This window comes from Aspergillus neoniger (genome assembly GCF_003184625.1).
Source record: "Aspergillus neoniger CBS 115656 unplaced genomic scaffold BO87scaffold_68, whole genome shotgun sequence".
NCBI lineage: Eukaryota > Fungi > Ascomycota > Eurotiomycetes > Eurotiales > Aspergillaceae > Aspergillus > Aspergillus neoniger.
In genome coordinates, this window is record NW_020291196.1 from 71,396 (window position 1) to 89,568 (window position 18,173).

At 52.6% G+C, this 18,173-nt stretch overlaps 7 protein-coding genes and 2 non-coding genes across 9 annotated transcripts; 5 read left to right on the forward strand and 4 right to left on the reverse strand.

Moving 5' to 3' along the window:
- Positions 1–509: 509 nt before the first annotated feature.
- On the forward strand, positions 510–1,799 carry BO87DRAFT_402248 (MFS general substrate transporter; the record flags this gene model as incomplete). The annotated part of the gene is made up of 5 exons (XM_025625670.1): positions 510–717; positions 749–813; positions 882–1,169; positions 1,199–1,486; positions 1,587–1,799. The coding sequence occupies 5 exons, from the start codon at positions 510–512 to the stop codon at positions 1,797–1,799; spliced, it is 1,062 nt and encodes a 353-aa protein (XP_025473927.1).
- A 1,341-nt stretch (positions 1,800–3,140) lies between these two features.
- On the forward strand, positions 3,141–3,230 carry BO87DRAFT_t277. The gene has a single exon. It is a non-coding gene; the product is annotated as a tRNA-Ile (tRNA).
- A 1,173-nt stretch (positions 3,231–4,403) lies between these two features.
- Positions 4,404–6,472, forward strand: BO87DRAFT_420386 (cupin domain-containing protein; the record flags this gene model as incomplete). The annotated part of the gene is made up of 6 exons (XM_025627000.1): positions 4,404–4,966; positions 5,030–5,596; positions 5,771–5,776; positions 5,909–5,940; positions 6,060–6,073; positions 6,251–6,472. Exons 1-6 carry the CDS (start codon positions 4,521–4,523, stop codon positions 6,470–6,472), a joined length of 1,287 nt encoding a protein of 428 aa, XP_025473928.1. The 5' UTR covers positions 4,404–4,520.
- Positions 6,473–6,738: 266 nt separating this feature from the next.
- Positions 6,739–9,578, forward strand: cat1 (catalase catB). The gene is made up of 6 exons (XM_025624510.1): positions 6,739–7,093; positions 7,143–7,368; positions 7,419–7,834; positions 7,884–8,048; positions 8,135–8,309; positions 8,373–9,578. The coding sequence occupies exons 1-6, from the start codon at positions 6,818–6,820 to the stop codon at positions 9,296–9,298; spliced, it is 2,184 nt and encodes a 727-aa protein (XP_025473929.1). The 5' UTR covers positions 6,739–6,817; the 3' UTR covers positions 9,299–9,578.
- On the reverse strand, positions 9,482–13,281 carry treA (alpha,alpha-trehalase treA). Its single transcript, XM_025624511.1, has 4 exons — positions 12,990–13,281; positions 11,196–12,938; positions 10,861–11,151; positions 9,482–10,815 (listed from the first exon to the last, which is right to left on the reverse strand). Exons 1-4 carry the CDS (start codon positions 12,999–13,001, stop codon positions 9,643–9,645), a joined length of 3,219 nt encoding a protein of 1,072 aa, XP_025473930.1. The 5' UTR covers positions 13,002–13,281; the 3' UTR covers positions 9,482–9,642.
- Positions 13,282–13,652: 371 nt separating this feature from the next.
- BO87DRAFT_216566 (uncharacterized protein) lies at positions 13,653–14,427 on the forward strand. The gene is made up of 3 exons (XM_025618657.1): positions 13,653–13,716; positions 13,762–14,321; positions 14,393–14,427. Exon 2 carries the CDS (start codon positions 13,872–13,874, stop codon positions 14,268–14,270), a length of 399 nt encoding a protein of 132 aa, XP_025473931.1. The 5' UTR covers positions 13,653–13,716; positions 13,762–13,871; the 3' UTR covers positions 14,271–14,321; positions 14,393–14,427.
- An 85-nt stretch (positions 14,428–14,512) lies between these two features.
- BO87DRAFT_431502 (putative proline oxidase Put1) lies at positions 14,513–15,782 on the reverse strand (the record flags this gene model as incomplete). Its single annotated transcript, XM_025627591.1, has 2 exons — positions 14,513–15,326; positions 15,415–15,782. The coding sequence occupies 2 exons, from the start codon at positions 15,780–15,782 to the stop codon at positions 14,513–14,515; spliced, it is 1,182 nt and encodes a 393-aa protein (XP_025473932.1).
- A 719-nt stretch (positions 15,783–16,501) lies between these two features.
- BO87DRAFT_322202 (pyrroline-5-carboxylate reductase) lies at positions 16,502–17,466 on the reverse strand (the record flags this gene model as incomplete). Its single annotated transcript, XM_025619962.1, has 2 exons — positions 16,502–17,319; positions 17,406–17,466. The coding sequence occupies 2 exons, from the start codon at positions 17,464–17,466 to the stop codon at positions 16,502–16,504; spliced, it is 879 nt and encodes a 292-aa protein (XP_025473933.1).
- Positions 17,467–18,082: 616 nt separating this feature from the next.
- Positions 18,083–18,173, reverse strand: BO87DRAFT_t278. The gene has a single exon. It is a non-coding gene; the product is annotated as a tRNA-Pro (tRNA).

The window sequence follows — 18,173 nt, forward strand, 5'->3', positions numbered from 1 at the left end:
CAACACTCGAGGGATGCGTGCCGTTGTGGGGTCTAAGCACTTCGGGATAGATCCCATCTTATTCCTCGGATCTTCTGGGGATATGATTAACTTTTATTGGGCGAAGAGCTGACCTCGCGGAAACGGGGCGCAAACCTTGAATTAGGCCCAACCTACCCGATCCTTCTGCCCCAATCAGACACCTGCCATCCCAGATACACGAGATTAGTCCCGAAACACGGGGAACCAAGGATCATTACAGTCCGGGATGAGAACCGAAACTATAAACTGGCTGATTTCTGTGGGGAATGACACTATTACCCCGCATTGAACTAGATTAGGATGTGTTAGGAAACCCTAGAATAGAAAGTAAAGTATGTGAGATATGGAAAGATAGAAAAGGAGGTCGGCTGGCTGGGTTCTTCCAACAGCAAAACTATCAGGAGCAAGCTCTCTAAACTTCAATTCAATCTTATATTAGAATATAATAGAAATCTCTATTTGACCAACTTCAATCCTTCCCCGCAACCATGAGCGACACAGGCTCTGGCGACCTTCAGTCAAAGAAGAACGAATTCCAGCATCTGGAGTTAAGCGAATCGGGTCCTCCTGTCCAATTGGAAGGAGCAGTCCATTCGTCGTCAATGGAATCTAGTACTTCTCGCCAGGCTGTCGACTGGCCACAATGGAAGAAGAATGCTACGATTCTGATGGTCTCATTTTCACTCCATGATCTCTGTGTTCATGGCAGCAGGAGTCGTGCCAGCAGTTTCTTCAATGGCAGAATCTTATGGCGTGTCCCTTGCTGACGCAAGCTATCTGGTGTCCATTCAAGTAAGTATCTTGTTTCGTAATAATTCCCAGAGTGGGATCGGGTTTTGTTGATAAGAATCCGTCTTTAGATCGTACTACTTGGAATAGCACCAATTTTCTGGATTGTCATCACAGAAAGATATGGCCGCCACTATATCCTGATCTTTTCGGTCCTTGCGAGTATGGTATGCAATATCGGAGGCGCCCGGTGCGAAAGTTACGCTAGCCAAATGATCACTCGTGTTTTGACTGCAGCTTTCATATCTCCACCGATTGGAATTGGAAGTGGAGTGGTGGCTGAACTATCTACTCCGGATGGATATGCCCGGAAGGTGGGATGGTGGGTTTTGATGACCATCCTCGGTACCCCCCGGCTGGTCCCTTTATCATGGGATTCGTGGTGCAGCACATTCGAGTGGAATTCATATTCTGGATATTTGCCATCATCAATTTCTTGCAAGCGGTCGCTTATATCTGCCTTGGCGGAGAGACGCTTCGTGTTATGGAACCTGAGAATGATGCTGCAAAAGAAAAAGTCTCGATCTTCCGTGGGTTGCTGCCCAAACGACTTGATGCGCGTCCCATCAGAATATCGGATTTTGTGTCTCCATTCCGCCTAGCCAAGAACCCTCGGATCTTGGTAGCAGCCCTAGCTACTGCTATCACCTTCTGCTATGCAAATATCGTCTTCGTGGTCGAGATGCCCCTCACTTTGGGGAGAAATTCCATCTCGATGCTCAACAAACCGGTCTCCAGTTCATACCATCATCATTGGATGCGTAATTGGAGAGCAGGTCGGTGGGCCAATGTCCGACTACTTCATGAAGGTCTATCGAAAGCGCAAAGGCCGAGTCTGTCCGGCCGACCGCCTCTGGTTGACTTATATTGGTTTCCTCACTATCATTGCTGGTCAGCTCGTTTGGGGGTTTCAACTTGAGCGGGCGAATTCTTGGAATGTGACCCCCTGTGTGGGAATTGCCATTGCCAGCTTTGGCAATCAGATTTAATCTACCATTCTCACTGCGTATGCCATCGATACTTCGCCCAGTGGCTCTGCCTCAATTGGAGTGTTGTTCAACGTTATCAGGCTACTGTATGGTTTTGTTCGTCCTCCTCTACCTCAACACCTATTCCCTCGCTAACAGGAACATCTAGGTCGGCCCTTTCTATTTTCCATACATGTTTCGTGCTCTAGGTTTCACTGGTACGGCCGGACTCATGAGTGGAATTGTCGTTGTAGGTGGAATTATCCCAACATTGATTGTCCAAGTTACCAGTCCTCGGGAATAATTCCGCGACGACAAGAGAGGACTTGTTTTTATGTGCATATTGGACAAGAGAACGTTTTTATTTTGTTAATCATCTTTGCCATTTTCTTTTTCCATCGTCAGAAATATTGAAGGGATATTGGTTAGCAAAATAAACATGCAAGAAGAGGCTACCAGCCCAGCCTTTAGTCTCTATTTAAGTCCTTCTGTCGTTGGGCCAATCTCCTGGCGCCCTTTGAATCCACTTTTTAGAGATTTGGCACCGCCTCGAGAAACAAATTCTGGAACCAAATGGGGGGCTCCTCGCTACGTAATATGTCAATAATAGTCCTTCAAAAAGGGGTGATAACTTACCTTGCAAGCCCGCGAAGAACCTAAAATATACCAGGGAGAAAGATAGTCTGACTTAGTCCACTGTCAAGTGTAATCAACAATGGCATCGACGACTGTGTCTATATGGAGCAGTGCTCATCGCCTTGACCTGGAGGTACGGACACAGGCGCCATGAGAAGAATCGGGAGACAGGCGCCAAGACTTGGATTCTGTGATAGGAGACTTGCGAGTCAAGCGTGTCGAGGTCGATCGAGGGAGAGGAGGTGGGATGAGAAGCTTATTGAAAAGACCCCCGAGGGAAAGGGCAGACGAAGCATCTTATAGCCGCTCGACCAGGCTGGGTGAGAAGGAGTGGTTTGCCTGGGTTAGGATGCAGAGGGGAGCCATTTTCGGCGTCGTTTTCACAGGTCCCTATATTCTAAAAGTAAACAACTGAAGAGTAGATAGATAGATAGCCTACCTCGCTAGGTTGGTATGCGAATATGTATTTCGGTCGCAGGTCAGTCAAATACACAATCTATACACCCTACAACACCCATCCCCCAAATATAGCTAGCTACACAACAAGCTAAACCAATAGATAAGACACGCCAACTCCACAAATTGAAATCAACGCAGTACCAAACTTACAGTTTCCTTCCCCCCACAATCAACCCAAGGAACCATGAACAAAAAACCGCCCTCACCGGGGAATATGCGAGAAGTATGGTATAAGCCATATTAAGAAATTCCCCACATAAAACAGTTGTCCCTGTGGCCAAGTGGTTAAGGCATAGTGCTTATGGTTTCATCATACAGGAATCACTGAGATCGGCGGTTCGACCCCGCCCAGGGACAATTCTTTTTTCTCCCGCTTTTTTTTTTGGTTTTCACTCTTCACCCGCCCGCACCACACTACAACACACACCTTCATTTCATTTTAATTTCTCCTTTACTTTTTACATATTTGCAATATTTCATAGTAGCTATGTCGTACTGAGCTCAACTGAAATTTCGTTTCTCGGTTTATCCACTACCGAGAGGTAACCTGTTAGTGGAAAGAAAGAAGGAAGGAAAAGTGGATGAAAATTGGCGGCCGTTTCACGTCAAACTGTCCTTGGCACTCTCTCCCCCCAACACTACGGAGCACACAAAGCAGACACTGACAGTCTATTTACCCGGCCACTGTCCGCACCAAGTCTTGGTGCAAGCAAATCCTCATAACTGACCCAAGTGTACTGCCACAAGTCCCCCTCCGGAGTCTGGCTTGTTAGTTATTTTCCGATTGTTTCCGCTTAGTCAATCTTCACAGACAACCCTAGGCTATTTACGTGCTTAATTGCCCCTCAGTGTTCCTGGCGGACTCACAAGCGATGTCCAGATTTACTAGAGTGGGTTAGTGTGTGTGGCTATCATCTACAGACTATGCCTGGTTGACATTGGGTAGACTACTCTGTATGCGGCATTTCCCCGCTGGCTGGGTGGTTTTTCCGCAAAGACAAGTGCCGAGTTGACGACCCGCCGTTTATCGGAGCTCTCGGGCCTTGAATGATCGACGGTGATCGACATTGGGGGCATTTGTCTTCTTCAGTGTTGCTGGGTGGTTTCTGTGCGAGAGGTGCAGAGTAAGTAGGCATTTGATGTCCCTGAAGATGATACTTTTAATGTATATGGGGATTTAAGGTAGGTATAGGTGGCTGCAGATAATCTGCACCCCACGGCGTGAAGATTCCAAGGCAGGACGAGTCACTCTGCTCCCCGCCAAGAATGGCGTCCCTTGGCCTGGATAGTTCCTGCAGTGGACCTGTTGATCGCTATCCTACTCTCGGATTTTCCGACACACACGGCGTTTCGTCATTCCGGAGACTCATGACCGGATCCGTACAGGGCCCGAGGTTCGTCTACCCTATTGTCTTGTCTGGTCGCTGAGGTAACTGCAATTCCAGCAAATCGGGCCCTGCGACGAGGTCTGCAGCTCATTTCGCGTACCAGATGGGCCATGTTGCAGAATCTCGGGATTTCCGGTGTGAATATCGGACTTCATTGTCCACGCGAAGGGTATAAGTTTGTAGAATCGTAGCTGCAGAGAATGTCTATCGAAGAATCAGCAAGATCTGATCGGAATCTAAATCTGAAGGCTCCATCGCCATGCGTTCTCTTGTCCTCTCCTCTCTTTTGGCCCTCACCTCAGCCCTATCCGTCGAGGACCTCTACGTCTCCGAGGCCCCCTCGTCCCCTCGCCCCTATATCCTCCCTCACTATGAGAACTCCCATGCCGTGACGATCGGCTCCCAACTGTACCGGTTCACAGTCACCGGCCCATCCTCCGACTATGCCTTCACGCTTATGAGCACCAATGCGCCCTCGAGCGGCTCCCTCGGTGTCCTCCCTCACATCCACCGCACGCACTATGAGAACTTCTTCAATTTCAAGGGTCGCTTCCAGCTCTGGGCCCAAAAGGGCGATGGAGAACAGGGGGGCCGTCTCCTCACCCAGGGAGACTATGGCTCTGTACCTCGGAACACAACACACACGTTCCAGATCCTCGACCCGGATACTGAAATGGTGGGAGTGATTGTTCCTGGTGGATTCGAGTAAGCCAATTCCCCATCTATTTACTCACATATCAGCATATTAATCAACTCTTGCAATAATAGGGACCTCTTCTACGCCCTCGGCACCAACTACACCTCCGGCACCGAAACCCCCTACGTACCTGGCTCCAGCAACTCTTCTTCCTCCTCCGCCACCGGCCCCGACAGCAGCACCATCTCCGGCCTGCAACAATACGACGTCTACGCACAACTCGACTTCACTCCCCGCCGCGACTTCGTCAACGGCTCCGCACCCTCCGACTCCGGCTGGCACACCGAGTCCGACACCCTCGGCGCCGCGGGCCAGCCATACTTCATCGCCAACAACTACGGCCCCAAGTACCTCAACTCGCAGTACGGGGCGTACCAGATCGTGCAGCCATTGGTGACGGCCACGCAGGCCCAGGATACAAACTATACCCTGAGCACGATCATCATGAGTCGGCAGCCGAGCAACGCGACAGCCCCGACGTGGACGGCGGGCCCGGCCGCGTTGGAGGTGCTGGAGGGTAGCGTGCAGGTGCAGATTGGGGAGTATGAGACAGCCAGAGTGGAGATGGGAGATGTGGTGTTTGTGCCTAAGGGAGTGACGTATAAATATTGGAATGAGGGGGCCCAGGCTAAGGTGTTGTATGTTTCTTCGGGAGCGGATGGGGTGGATAGTCAGTTGATAAAGGGGGGAAGGACGTGGGAGGATCCGGTTTGGCCGAAGTATTTTTAGATAGTATATGCTAAGATAGATGGGGGATGTGTAGACTAGGCATTGTACAGAAATAGAAATTTTGTGATGTTCTTTCCTACTAGTAGGTTGTGAGTCTGGGCGGCGACGCGTCGGTGTGATGGAAATTCAGCACGTTGCAGGACCAAGAATCCCCGGCTGCGGGGGTGGGCTTGGCTGGATGGTCTGATCATATTTAGTTGTTGTACTAGTAGTGGTACTAGTAGTAGTGTAACTGGGGGTGAGGGGAGGTGCTGTAAGGAACCGTCGGATTAGTTATTAATAGCTGATTAGGGTCCTGCATATGGAACATGAACATGAACGTGTCCTAGCCAATGTACATTGTGGAATTATCTTCCTCGTGCATGAAACCAGTCCCCTGGTCTTTAGTAAGTTTATGCCTGAGGTAGTACAATAAGTATTTGGGCCACAGCTGAATTGAAGTTCTCACCCTGCAAGGGGAAGACCAATTAGTTGTGTGTTGTTGTTGTTGTTATTGTTATCATTGTTATTGTTACATGAGTGGGGAAGACTAATTGACAATCCCGACACTTCCCATTTTTCAGGTTTTGTGCAACATCATTGCTATTTTGTCATTTTATTATTATCATCACGATAATACTGTATTTTATGGCACGACACGAGTGGAATTCAACGTCATCGCCCGCCAAGCCAGTCCCTTTCCATCCAGACCTCCCGATTACCAAGCCCTCCCGCCAGTCAGCTTCGACCTCCTCCTCATCGCCAAGCCTGGGTCTCGGCCGGGGCATGGACCCCCCGGCCAATGAGCAACGCGCCATTGGCCGTGTGTCTGCATCTCAATACGCATCCCAGGATTCCTTACCGAAAGATATCATCCCAAGTAAGGTACACACCCGACTGGTATCTAACAAAACATGCTGGAAAAGACGGCTCCTACATTCGTACTAGTCAGTTGGTATCTACTCAGTTAGTAGCTACTTACTGCCAATGCCAATGCAATGCCAATGCCAATCCCATTCACTCTATATAACGCCCTCGGTCTCCCCCTCTCTTTCCCTCACCTTCCCCTCCCCTTCCTTCTTCTCTCACCTCTCCAATTGCCTCATCTTCCCTGGACCTAGTCCAATCCTCCCCTTCCCTTCCACGCGACCATGCGTTCCATCGGTCTCGTCGGCCTCATTGGCCTCGCCAATGCCGCCTGCCCTTACATGAGTCGTGATCTCTCTGCTCGCGACTCCTCAGATGCCTCAGAATCCACTGAGGAATTCCTCTCTCAGTACTACCTCAATGACAATAACACCTACCTCACTTCCGACGTGGGCGGCCCCATTGAGGACCAGAACAGTTTGAGCGCTGGTGAACGCGGTCCCACTCTGCTAGAGGACTTTATCTTCCGCCAGAAGATCCAGCGCTTCGATCATGAACGGGTAAGTTCTATTGTTGGTCTACTACGCAATTGCACCACTAAGAATGTAGGTTCCCGAACGCGCCGTGCATGCCCGTGGCGCCGGTGCCCATGGTGTCTTCGTCTCCTACGGCGACTTCTCCAACCTCACCGCGGCCTCTTTTCTCTCCGAAAAGGGCAAGGAAACTCCCATGTTTGTGCGCTTTTCCACTGTCGCTGGTAGCCGTGGCAGTACCGATCTTGCTCGCGATGTGCACGGTTTTGCGACTCGCTTCTACACCGATGAGGGTAATTTCGGTAAGCTATCCCTTTTTTTCTCTACTCTCAGCCAAACACTGACCCGTCAGATCTCGTCGGAAACAACATCCCCGTGTTCTTCATTCAGGATGCCATTCAATTCCCCGATCTGATCCACGCCGTCAAGCCCAGAGGTGACAGCGAGATTCCCCAAGCTGCTACTGCCCACGACTCGGCCTGGGACTTCTTCAGCCAGCAGCCCAGTGCTCTGCATACTCTTTTCTGGGCGATGGCTGGACATGGTATTCCGCGCTCCTTCCGGCATGTGGACGGCTTCGGCGTGCACACATACCGGCTCGTGACGGACAGCGGCGCGTCGAAGCTGGTCAAGTTCCACTGGAAGTCGCTGCAGGGCAAGGCCAGCATGGTCTGGGAAGAGGCGCAGCAGGTCTCGGGCAAGAACTCGGACTTTATGCGTCAGGATCTCTGGACATCGATCGAGTATGGACGGTTCCCGGAGTGGGAGGTATGTGTGACACATTCCCTTGCAGCGAGCTCAAAACTAACAAGCAAAGCTCGGCGTGCAAATCATGGACGAAGAAGACCAGCTGCGCTTCGGGTTCGATCTCTTCGATCCCACAAAGATCGTGCCGGAAGAGTACGTGCCTATCACGAAGCTCGGGAAAATGACCCTCAACCGCAACCCGCTAAACTACTTTGCGGAAACCGAGCAGGTCATGGTATGTCGCTCCTTGCTTCCCTGTCTCTCCACCCGCATAACCTTAATGGACCTTACCTACGCTACGAACCAATCTAACCGCACCAGTTCCAACCCGGCCACATCGTCCGCGGAGTTGACTTCACCGAGGACCCTCTGCTGCAGGGCCGTCTCTTCTCCTACCTCGACACCCAGTTGAACCGCCACGGCGGCCCCAACTTCGAACAGCTGCCCATCAACCAGCCCCGCGTCCCAATCCACAACAACAACCGCGATGGCGCAGGTAATTCCCCTCTCCCCTCCATTACCTCCCCCATCACCACCAACTAACCCATTCATCACTCAGGCCAAATGTACATCCCCCTCAACCCGAACGCCTACAGCCCCAACACCCTCAACTCCGCCTCCCCGAAACAAGCCAACCAAACAACCGGCAACGGCTTCTTTACCTCCCCAGGCCGCACCACCTCAGGCCACCTCCTACGCAGCACGTCCCCTACCTTCCAAGACGTGTGGTCCCAGCCCCGCCTCTTCTACAACTCTCTCGTCCCGACGGAACAGCAATTCCTAATCGACGCAATCCGCTTCGAAACCAGCAACGTCAAATCAACCACGGTGCGCCAAAATGTCATCATCCAACTCAACCGCATTTCCAACGACCTCGCCCGACGCGTCGCCCGCGCCATCGACATCCCCGCCCCCTCCCCAGACCCAACATACTACCACGACAACAAAACCACCGACGTAGGCACCTTCGGCACGCCGCTCAAGAAACTCTCCAACCTCAAAGTCGGCTTCCTCGCCTCCGTGCAAACCCCCTCGTCAATCACGGCCGCACAGGACCTCGCGACAGAGCTGAAAGACGATGAAGTGGACGTGGTAGTCGTCGCGGAGAGATTGACCGACGGAGTCGACCAGACGTATTCCGCCTCGGACGCGATCCAGTTCGATGCGGTGGTTGTGGCGCCTGGCGCGGAGGGGCTCTTTCCGGAGGGATCGGTCACTGCGCCGCAGCGCAATTCTACGGCTAGTGCGGTGAGTACCCTGTACCCGGCTGGAAGACCGTTGCAGGTGCTGGTGGATGCGTTTCGGTTCGGGAAGACGGTGGGGGCGGTTGGGAGTGGGGAGACTGTGTTGCGGAATGCGGGGATTGATGATGAGAGAGAGGGTGTGGTGGTGGGGCAGACGGTTGGGGCCGAGTTTGTGGATAGTGTTAGGGAGGGGTTGAGAACGTTTAGGTTCCTGGATCGGTTTGCGTTGGATGAGGAGTAACTGATCTTTCTTTACTGGTGAGTGGCGATGGGTGGATGATGGATGGGTGTCTCTGAGGTTAGAGGCATCTGTTTATGGTCTGCTGTGGTGTTCCGCGACAGCGATATTATGATGGGGTTGTCTTCTTGTATCTATTAGCGTGCTCGCATACATACAATATCTAGTCGTGGCTGGTACACTGACCGGTCGGAAGACTGGGGTGGTGAGCCGGTTATGGCTAGCAAGGATCGATCGATCGTAATTCATATTATGTAGCATTAATTGATTATGTACTTCTCATCCACATATGGAAGGATACTTATGTTACAGAAGCGACCGTCTCGTAATTGAAGCAAGTAAGCTGTTTAGCTGAGGTGAGCCAGAGTGGCCTTGCTCCGCGCACTCATCTGCCGCTTGGCCTGAGCCGCTGAGCTGGAAGTGCTGTTCTGTCCCAGAATGACCCACTCGGCCACCGTAGCACCAGCAGTCTCATTGGCCTGGTTGCCTGCGATCAAGAGCGTGGCGTACCGGGCTTTCTGGACGGGCGCATCCAGTGTGATCGTGGTGGTGTTGGCGGTGGGGATAGAGACCACGTTCAGCTCCTCCGCAGAGATGGCGTTGTACGGCTTCGACTGCACAATGTTGGACATCGATGTAACCACCCGGTATCCTGTGGAGTTCGAGCCAGCGGCAGCAAACACAGTGGAGGGGTTCCCGATGGGCGAATCGTGGAAGATGACAGTCAGGTTCTGGGGCGGTGCCTGGGACCAGTCGAAGTAGAAGCCAGAAACTGCCTCCACAGCCGCGTCTGTCGTGGTGGACAAAGTGACCGTCAAAGAAGTCAAGTTAGACGTCGAGGGCTGCCACTTGGTGGAAGTAGCACCGTCCACGGCAGAGATGGGGAACTGGCCTGGCTCGTAGGCATCCGGGGAGTAGACTGGATGACACTGGACTTGGTTGCCAGGAGTTGTGTTAACAGACCCGATCATGCGGTTGGGGACCGTCAGTTCTCCGGAGAGTGGAAGGTAGTAAATAGTCGCCTCATCGGCCGAGGCGGTGGACTGGCCGACTTGGACCTTGATGCTAACGTTGGAGAAGAGAAGGTCGGCGCTTGCCAGTGGTGCAAGAGATGAATCGCGCTGGATCGTGGTGTGCGTGTAGTTGGACCACGCGGAGATCGGCCAGCCATGCCAGTAGAAGGTCCGGTAAGTGATATGAGGAATCTGGGGAGGAAGATTCGGGTCGATGTAGAGGGTGTCATCAGGGTGGAGACGCAGACCAAGGTACCCATAGAGGGCTACCTGGTTAGCACCACCGTGGCCGGTAATGAATGGGAACGCGGGGTGAGTTCCGCCATTGATGCTAGCATCGTCGATCATCTGCTCAGACAGCTGGTACCACGGACCACGTGCATATGGGGCGTAAGAGTACTGGTGGTAGGTGTAGGCAGAGCAGCCGGACGGAGAGACATCGCTGGCGACGATCGCGAAGATAGCATATGTCATCGCTGGTCCATCTGCGGATTGCTTGTTTGCATACTGTATTTGTTAGCTTGGAACCTCACATGGGTACTTGCAACTTACGTAGTCCAAGTCGGTCAGCGAGTTCGTCGCCGTGTAGTTGTCCGACTCATAAGTCAACGGAAACGTGTTGAGGACGATGTCAGCCTGCTTAACGACAGCAGTGCCGTTCATCGTCGTGTATTCCAAGGTGACACCGTTCTCGCGGAGAATGAGAACGTCCTCTGCGATTTCGTCCCACGTCTCGTTCGGCTCCAGACCGAACTGCTTGCGGAACTTGTTGGCATTCTGCAATGTCTCGGCAATCAAGGGCATCGTGAATCCGCCCGCATTGATGCTGTTGGCATACTCGTCCTGCGGAGGTCAGCTAAATCATGTGAAAGAGGCATGTTACCTACCGGATCAGTCATGTTTGTCAATGTCCAGGATGAGCCATTCCGCTCCACCAGTTCAGAGTAGAGGGTGGCTGCTGCATCATAGATCGGGAACAGGTAGTTCTTGAACCATGCCGTGTCGCCACTTGCAACCCATTGATTGATCATCGCCAAGCCGATGTCGCCATTCAGATGATACTGGTAGTCCCAGCACGGTCCGGTTGCGGTGCAGTTACCAAATCTCCCGCTGGTCCAAGGATAGATCGCGGCGGAAGAGCTGAAAGAGGTCTGGTTCTTCGAGCCGGTGAATGCAGTTTCGATGTTGGCCTGAGCTTGATAGTGCAATGCGATACGGTAGTTGGTGAACCGCTGAGCCGACTCAGGGTGAGAGGCCACAAGACCAGGCTGCATCCATAGATCCGCATCCCAGAAAATCTGGCCACCGTACGAATCCGAGGTAAGCCCACCGGGCGCGCAACTGTCAACATTCACGGGGATTCCAGCTGCAGCCACAATTGCATTGGTTCCAGCGGTGTTCTGCAACAGATAGTAGGTGTTCGTGACAGCAATGATTGCCGAGTCGACAATGTGGCTGTCCTCGGGTAGCCTGCCGGTCGCTGGATCCGTGAAGCGATCGACAGAGTTGTCATGCATAATCGTGGCCCATTCTCCAACATGCGACTGCAGCGACTTGACGTAGCCATCGGCCAAGCCAGCCAGGCATGCAGCCTTGGCTGTCTCCTGTGTGAGAAGGAAGTAGTCCGTGGTGGCGGCACCCACAAATTTGGTGATGCGGACAGTCTGGTTCGCAGTAAACGTGACATCGACGGCCTGTGCAACCGACGAGCTGTTTGTGCTCACATAAGGCTTGTCGGTAACGATCCTACGCGAAGACAAGTCGACACCGTCGGAGCCATCCAAGGTCGCATAGACGTAAGCCGTGACGTTGTTGACTCCCCAAGGCCGCACAGCAGAGAAAATCGCACCCTCCTCTTGACCCGATGCGACGAAGTCTGTGCGGACAGCTGCATAGCCATCCAGCACGTTGACCACCGTGGCATTGCCGTTTGTCAGAGGGGTAATCTCCATGTCCACCACGGCCCGGTTCACGTACAATTTGTGCGCGAAGAGTCGATAAGTGATTGCATAAGAGCCTTTGTTTCCTTGCGGGGTCCAGGTATACGACCAGGACAGCACGCCCGACTTGAAGTCATAGGTAGACTCAAAGTTCGAAATCGTGCGGTTATCCACGGTAGCGTCCAGGTACGTGTCATCACCCAGGTCAAGGACCAGACCACTCCAGTGCGGAACACCACTGATTACACTGTCATCACCATACTGCGAAAGCCAGGGGAAATTGGAGCCGTTGGTGTGGGCTTGTCTATCCCAGAAACCGGAGATAGTAGCGAAACTCTGACGCCGGGAGTACAGGGGCCAGCCATTGATCACATCGCCATTGACGGGATCGTCAAGCTCGAAGAAGGGACCAATGTTGGCAACATTGATTCCGAGGTATCCGTTGGCAACAGACCCACGCGACTGGTAGTGGCCCTGGTCAGGAGTGGTGGTGGTGAGCAGCCAATGATCCTCATCCCAGGTCACGCCTGAGAATTTAGTCGGATAGACATTGGTGGAGTTAAGAGCTGTTTGGGGCACGTCGCGACCAGCGTGTCTCTTCAAAGACGCCGAAATACGCGCATTTTTTCCTTGCAGACCATCCACAGCCGCAGGAAGATGCAGCAAAAGCGGCAACAACGTTGCCAGGAACTACCACACTGAATTAGCCACAATTTTATGGGTCAGGATTCTAAAACACACCTTGACTTGCATCTTGCAAAGGCCGGGAGCCCAGTGAAGCTATGCGGTTGCTTTATCCGCTCAGAAAGTGGAAGGGAAGGAGAAAAGGATGGGAGATATAAATAAGATTTGAGTGCGACGCGAGATTCGATCGGAGTTTTATCCTGCAGTAGTCGGTCCACCTCGTGTCCGAGACAGGGAATGCCAAGGGCGATCGGTGAAATGAACGAGAGACAGGCGAACACCAGGAGATTAACTGCACTGCCCCTTGAGAAAATTCTTGAGGAATTTCAGTTCTGGGTCAGCGGTGATGGAATTACCCCGCGGGAGATGATGGAACCGAACCGAAGAACCTTCGTCACTTGCTGGCACGGTCCTCAGGGCAAGTCATTCCTACTCGACCATGTCAATTTGTGGGGTACGGAAGGCCCTGGAATGGTGCGAGGCCGGAAGTCCGGGGATCCCGCGTTGGGCCCAGTGCCACGGACAAGCCCCTGCGGTGGGCCATGATTGGGTAGCGAGGTGGTCGGCCGGGGGAACAAAGGAAGGCAAAAGGGAGGTAACCAAGGAATGGACACGGGATGGCGGGGAGGCAATTGAATGACGGAAGATGATCTTGATGATGATGATGATGGAAATGATGAGGAAGTGAAGTGAGAAGAGGGGAAAGAAGGAGGAAAGAGGAGAAGAAGAGGCTCAAGCAGTGCAAACCACACAACTACGGTGCCTTGATGCCTCACTGCCTCAGGCATGTTATGCCTCCCCTCTCCATCTTCCTTACTGACAGTAGGAGATGATCACCACAACAACAGGAAATGACACTTCATCCCTTGATCCAAACATACTCATAATACCTTCAAAGTTACAGTACATATTCACTCCCGGTCATCAACCTCACCGGTCATGAAACCCCCATACCTCGCCGTGGCCATCTACCACCCCCGCTACGGCAACTTTCAGCACTGGGCCCTCCATCTCCACTCAAACACCGAAGACCTCATCTTCGAAGTCGATGGAGAGCATCCCACTTTCCAAAAGGTGGTGTCCAATGGGCTTCCTTCCGATAACATGGGTTTCATCGAGTCAATCTTTGTATGTCAGATTGGCAGCCCCGATATCCCGACCGTGAAGGACGTTGTGGACGCCACGCCTGTGGACAACGAGACCCTCGAATGGGACTGCCAGGACTACGTGCTAGAGATACTGGAGGGATGTGAGAAGGAAGCTGTGCTAGAGGATGAGGATGCCGATTACGCAGAGGCCATGGAGATCCTACGAAGTAGACGGGGGCCGATCCTCTAGCTCAGCGTCTAGGCGATCCTTAGTTGATAAGGACAGATGCATACCGCTAAGGTACGGGAGCCCAACAGGGATCATTTATGGTTCCTTCAAGGAGAGGAATACTCATGCTAAAGAGAATCCAGACTCCGGAACGTCCTCCGAGGTCGGGTTCCGAGCCGAAAGGTATACATACAACCGGTTATCTCTAGATCGATAATCATCGAATCATATTCACATTGAACTGAAAGCCGAAAGGCATGTGTTTACATCACAGCTCCCCCACCCAATCTCCTCCACGCCTCTCCCCTCAGCGCCCGCGCCGTATCTCTCGTCCGTTCCATCGCCGACTGATTCTCAACAGCCCTCCGCAACAAGAAATGCAGACACTCCTCCGTCGAACCCCACGCCAAACACTTGAACACCCCCGGAGCTGCCCCATCCGTCGATCCCCCTACCATCCCCAGACTCACTTCATCCGCCATTCCCTGCAACTGACCAACCTCCACCGGAATCAAAGGCAACCCACTCAGCGCCCGCTGCCGATACAACGCACACGCCTTCCGCACACTTACCCCGTTATGCGACGCCACAAACAGACGCACCTTAGGGAACGGCTGTCCGGGCTCTCCTCCCAGCGGATACTGTCTCGTAATCAGACTCTCCACAATATGATCATAGTTCCTGTCCGTATCGGCCTTGGTATCATGAATCCGGTCCCGATGATCATGAGCGATATACGCTCCCCTAACCAGCTTAACACCCATAGCCCAGCCCTCTTTCTGCGCAAGCCGTAAATGCTCATTAAGCCTAGCTGTAGAAGACTTCAAATATGCCTGATAGGTGTTCAAAACCACCGGCGCATCCGCCCTCTCCACCCGGTTATACTTCCTCATCAAATCGACCGCCCAGGCATCAATCGCCGACTGGAAAATCTGCTGCTCAGCATCAATCCACACCCGCGATCCCTGCGCCGCAACAGCATCACAAATCTCCATCATGGCCTCCTGAATCCGCTTCGGCGGAACACGACCACCGCGCGAGAGTGCCTCCACAGCGGCAGGACCAGCACCAGTAAACCTAACGCACCATTAGCCCAAACCTATCACCCCCCTCCCCCAATTCAATCATAAGTACCGAAAGAGAGAGAGAGAAAGAGATATCATACTTAACAGCCAAATAATCCCCCCTCCCACACATCCTCAACGTCCGTAGCGTACCAACCCTCCACTCCTCCACGGCCCGATCCAAAACCTCCATCTTCTCCTCAGCAGACTGAATAGAATCCACGTCCTCGACCTTAGCAATCGACTCCCTCGCATACCCCAGAATCACACCCTTGAACCCGAGCCCTTTCATCTCCTGCACCGTATGCCGGACTTCTCTCTCATTTACCCCCGCGCAGAAATGATCGTAGATAGTCCTACGCAGCAGATAATTCACGATGGGGTTCTTGGCCGGGCTGAAGAGGAGGGAGTTCGAGTCGACCATGTACTTTAGCACGGAGAGACAGGGCTTGAGAAGCGGGGAGGCCATCACGGAGGTGAAGAGGAGGGAGCGGAGGAAGGTTCGGGTTGGGAGGGCGGATAGGGGGGTTGGGGTGGGGGGTTTGGGGGGTGGGAGGGTGTGGTGGGTTGTTGTAGTTGATGTTGGTGATGGTGTTGGTGTTGAGGTGTTGTAGGCATGGTGGTAGGTTGGTGGGTGGAGGAGTTGGTAGTAGAGAAGGGGGGAAGTGGTAGGCCGTTTTGGCCAGAGTAATACTTTTGATCTCATTTCAAAGGATGGACTGGATAAGTGTATTCTTTCATTCTACGTTCAGGGTTTATGGTATCCCCCTGTCTACTTATTTATCCCTCGTTATATCTCTGTCAGATAGTAGTAGTGAGGGGTAGGGATGCCAGCGCAGAGTATGTGGTTGTAGATCGCGGCAGGGCGGTATTTTGACCGATTGGCTTGACTCTACGCGAGGGGGTTGTGTCTGCATGGATTTAGTGACGTTGTAGTTGGTGGTGGTGATGGATGATGGATTGCATTCGGTGGGTGTTTCCGGTACTATTCGGTTAAGGTTACCGCTGCAGGATGATGGAACTGGTATATGGAAGGAGGGCATTTGGTATGGACCAATGGCTGCTGTGCGTTCTTATCGAGGATAATATGTCAATGGAAATAATTGGGTTCTATCAGTGTTCTATCTATCTATCGCTCTCTATCTTTCGATCTAATCTATTCGGAATCATACCCCGAAAATAGTACATCTATCGATCCCCCTTCAGATGCCTCGTGCCGTTAATCACCGCGTCTGCAAATGTCGCTCTGGCCCCAGCTCTTTCCACCGTCATCACTCCCTGGATGGTACAACCCCTTGGGGAGGATATATTCTCCCTCAAAACCGCAGGGTGCGACCCCTCCTTCAACAACGCCGCCATCCCGGACAACGTCTGAGCCGCCATTTCCAGCGCCTCCGCCCTCCTCAACCCCTCCACCACACACCCATCCAATAATCCCTCCAAAGGCACCGTCAGAACCCCTATTCCCGCGCCTACTAACATCGTCCCAACATCAAACAGATCCGCACTTAGAAGTTTAACCTTCCCAATCACCTCAAACACCCACGTCACTATTTCCACCAACTCCTCCTCCAGCGGCTTCCTCTCCGGAAGCTCAACAATAGTCATAGACTGGCGCAACCTTGCCGCGACATTCGGCATTGCCCGAACGATCTTGACGTTTTCGCGGTCACCGTCGCTCATACAGTCAAGTATGTCAGTGGGCGTCATCCCCGCCATGATACTAATCACTAGCTTTCCGGACAACGCTTCCCCGACACCCGGAGCGGAGAGAATACCTTTCGCTAGAAAGGGCTTGCAGGCGAGTAGGATGATGTCTGCTTCGCGCATCGCGCGGAGGTTGGAGTCGTGTGCGATGGTCACGCGGGACGCATCCTCTGCATATTGGGTGCGGAGACGTTCCGCGGATGCGGCGGTCTTGGTGCTTATGATGAAGTGGTTGATTTTTCCCGCTTGGGTGCGCGTTGCGTCCAGTAGACCGCTCAGAATGGCGGAGCCCATGTTGCCTTTATTCTCCGTCAGTAGGTTGTAAATATTTGGGGATGTTGATGGTTGTTGGATTGTAGTGTTGGTGCTGGTGGTGAAAACATACCACATCCGATAAATGCGAGGGTTTTCTCTCCCCCGTCGGGGGAATGCGATTGTACGGTCATCTTTGGTTTCAGTGTGGATGTTTGTGGTTGTGAGTGTAACTCCCGATTCTTGTGTGATTGATGAATGTTCGATTTTGGAATGTGAAAATTGAGATTGGTGATGAGTCAATCAATCAGCGGAGCGTATCTCCGCCGGTGGAAGAAAAGCACGGCGCGATATGCCGGGCTCGGGGGATGAACCCGAATGATAGATAGCTATCATAGTTCACTGCGGGGATGGTGGGTCGGTGACTGACAACGCATTGTATTGAGTTCGAACCCTCACGTCTTGTGTCAGATTCATATGCTGATTAGGTCAGGCTGTGTTACATTGTAGATGGAGTCTGTGGGGAAGGGATGCAGCAGGAGAGTGCGAGCCCAACGGGTTTGAGTGAAAGGGTGTCTGAGCTGATGATAGATTCCTGCTGAGGGATCGGGTTAATGAGCTAGAAAGAGACAAAATCTTGACTTCACCTAGGTGACAGAATACAGCAGCAGCACAGTGTTTTGCTGCCTGCCTCCTTGATGATCAAGACTGTTTGTTTCTCTCGCGCGCTTCTTGTCTCCTTGCTTGGGAGAGACAACTAGTTGTGTGTAGGCGGGAGCAGAACAAAAAAAAAAAAAAAGGAAGGTACAAGGCCCGAGCCGCGGATCGAACGCGGGACCTCTCGCAGATATGCTTGGGTTTGTATCCCTAAGCGAGAATCATACCACTAGACCACCCGGGC

Coding starts and splice junctions, on each gene's coding strand:
- cat1 (XM_025624510.1), top strand. CDS start 6,818: ATGCGTTCCATCGGTCTCGTCGGCCTCATTGGCCTCGCCAATGCCGCC. Junction 7,094..7,142: donor AGCGCTTCGATCATGAACGG/GTAAGTTCTATT, acceptor CTAAGAATGTAG/GTTCCCGAACGCGCCGTGCA. Junction 7,369..7,418: donor CACCGATGAGGGTAATTTCG/GTAAGCTATCCC, acceptor CTGACCCGTCAG/ATCTCGTCGGAAACAACATC.
- BO87DRAFT_216566 (XM_025618657.1), top strand. CDS start 13,872: ATGAAACCCCCATACCTCGCCGTGGCCATCTACCACCCCCGCTACGGC.
- treA (XM_025624511.1), bottom strand. Junction 11,152..11,195: donor TGACAAACATGACTGATCCG/GTAGGTAACATG, acceptor TGACCTCCGCAG/GACGAGTATGCCAACAGCAT. Junction 10,816..10,860: donor CGCTGACCGACTTGGACTAC/GTAAGTTGCAAG, acceptor TAACAAATACAG/TATGCAAACAAGCAATCCGC.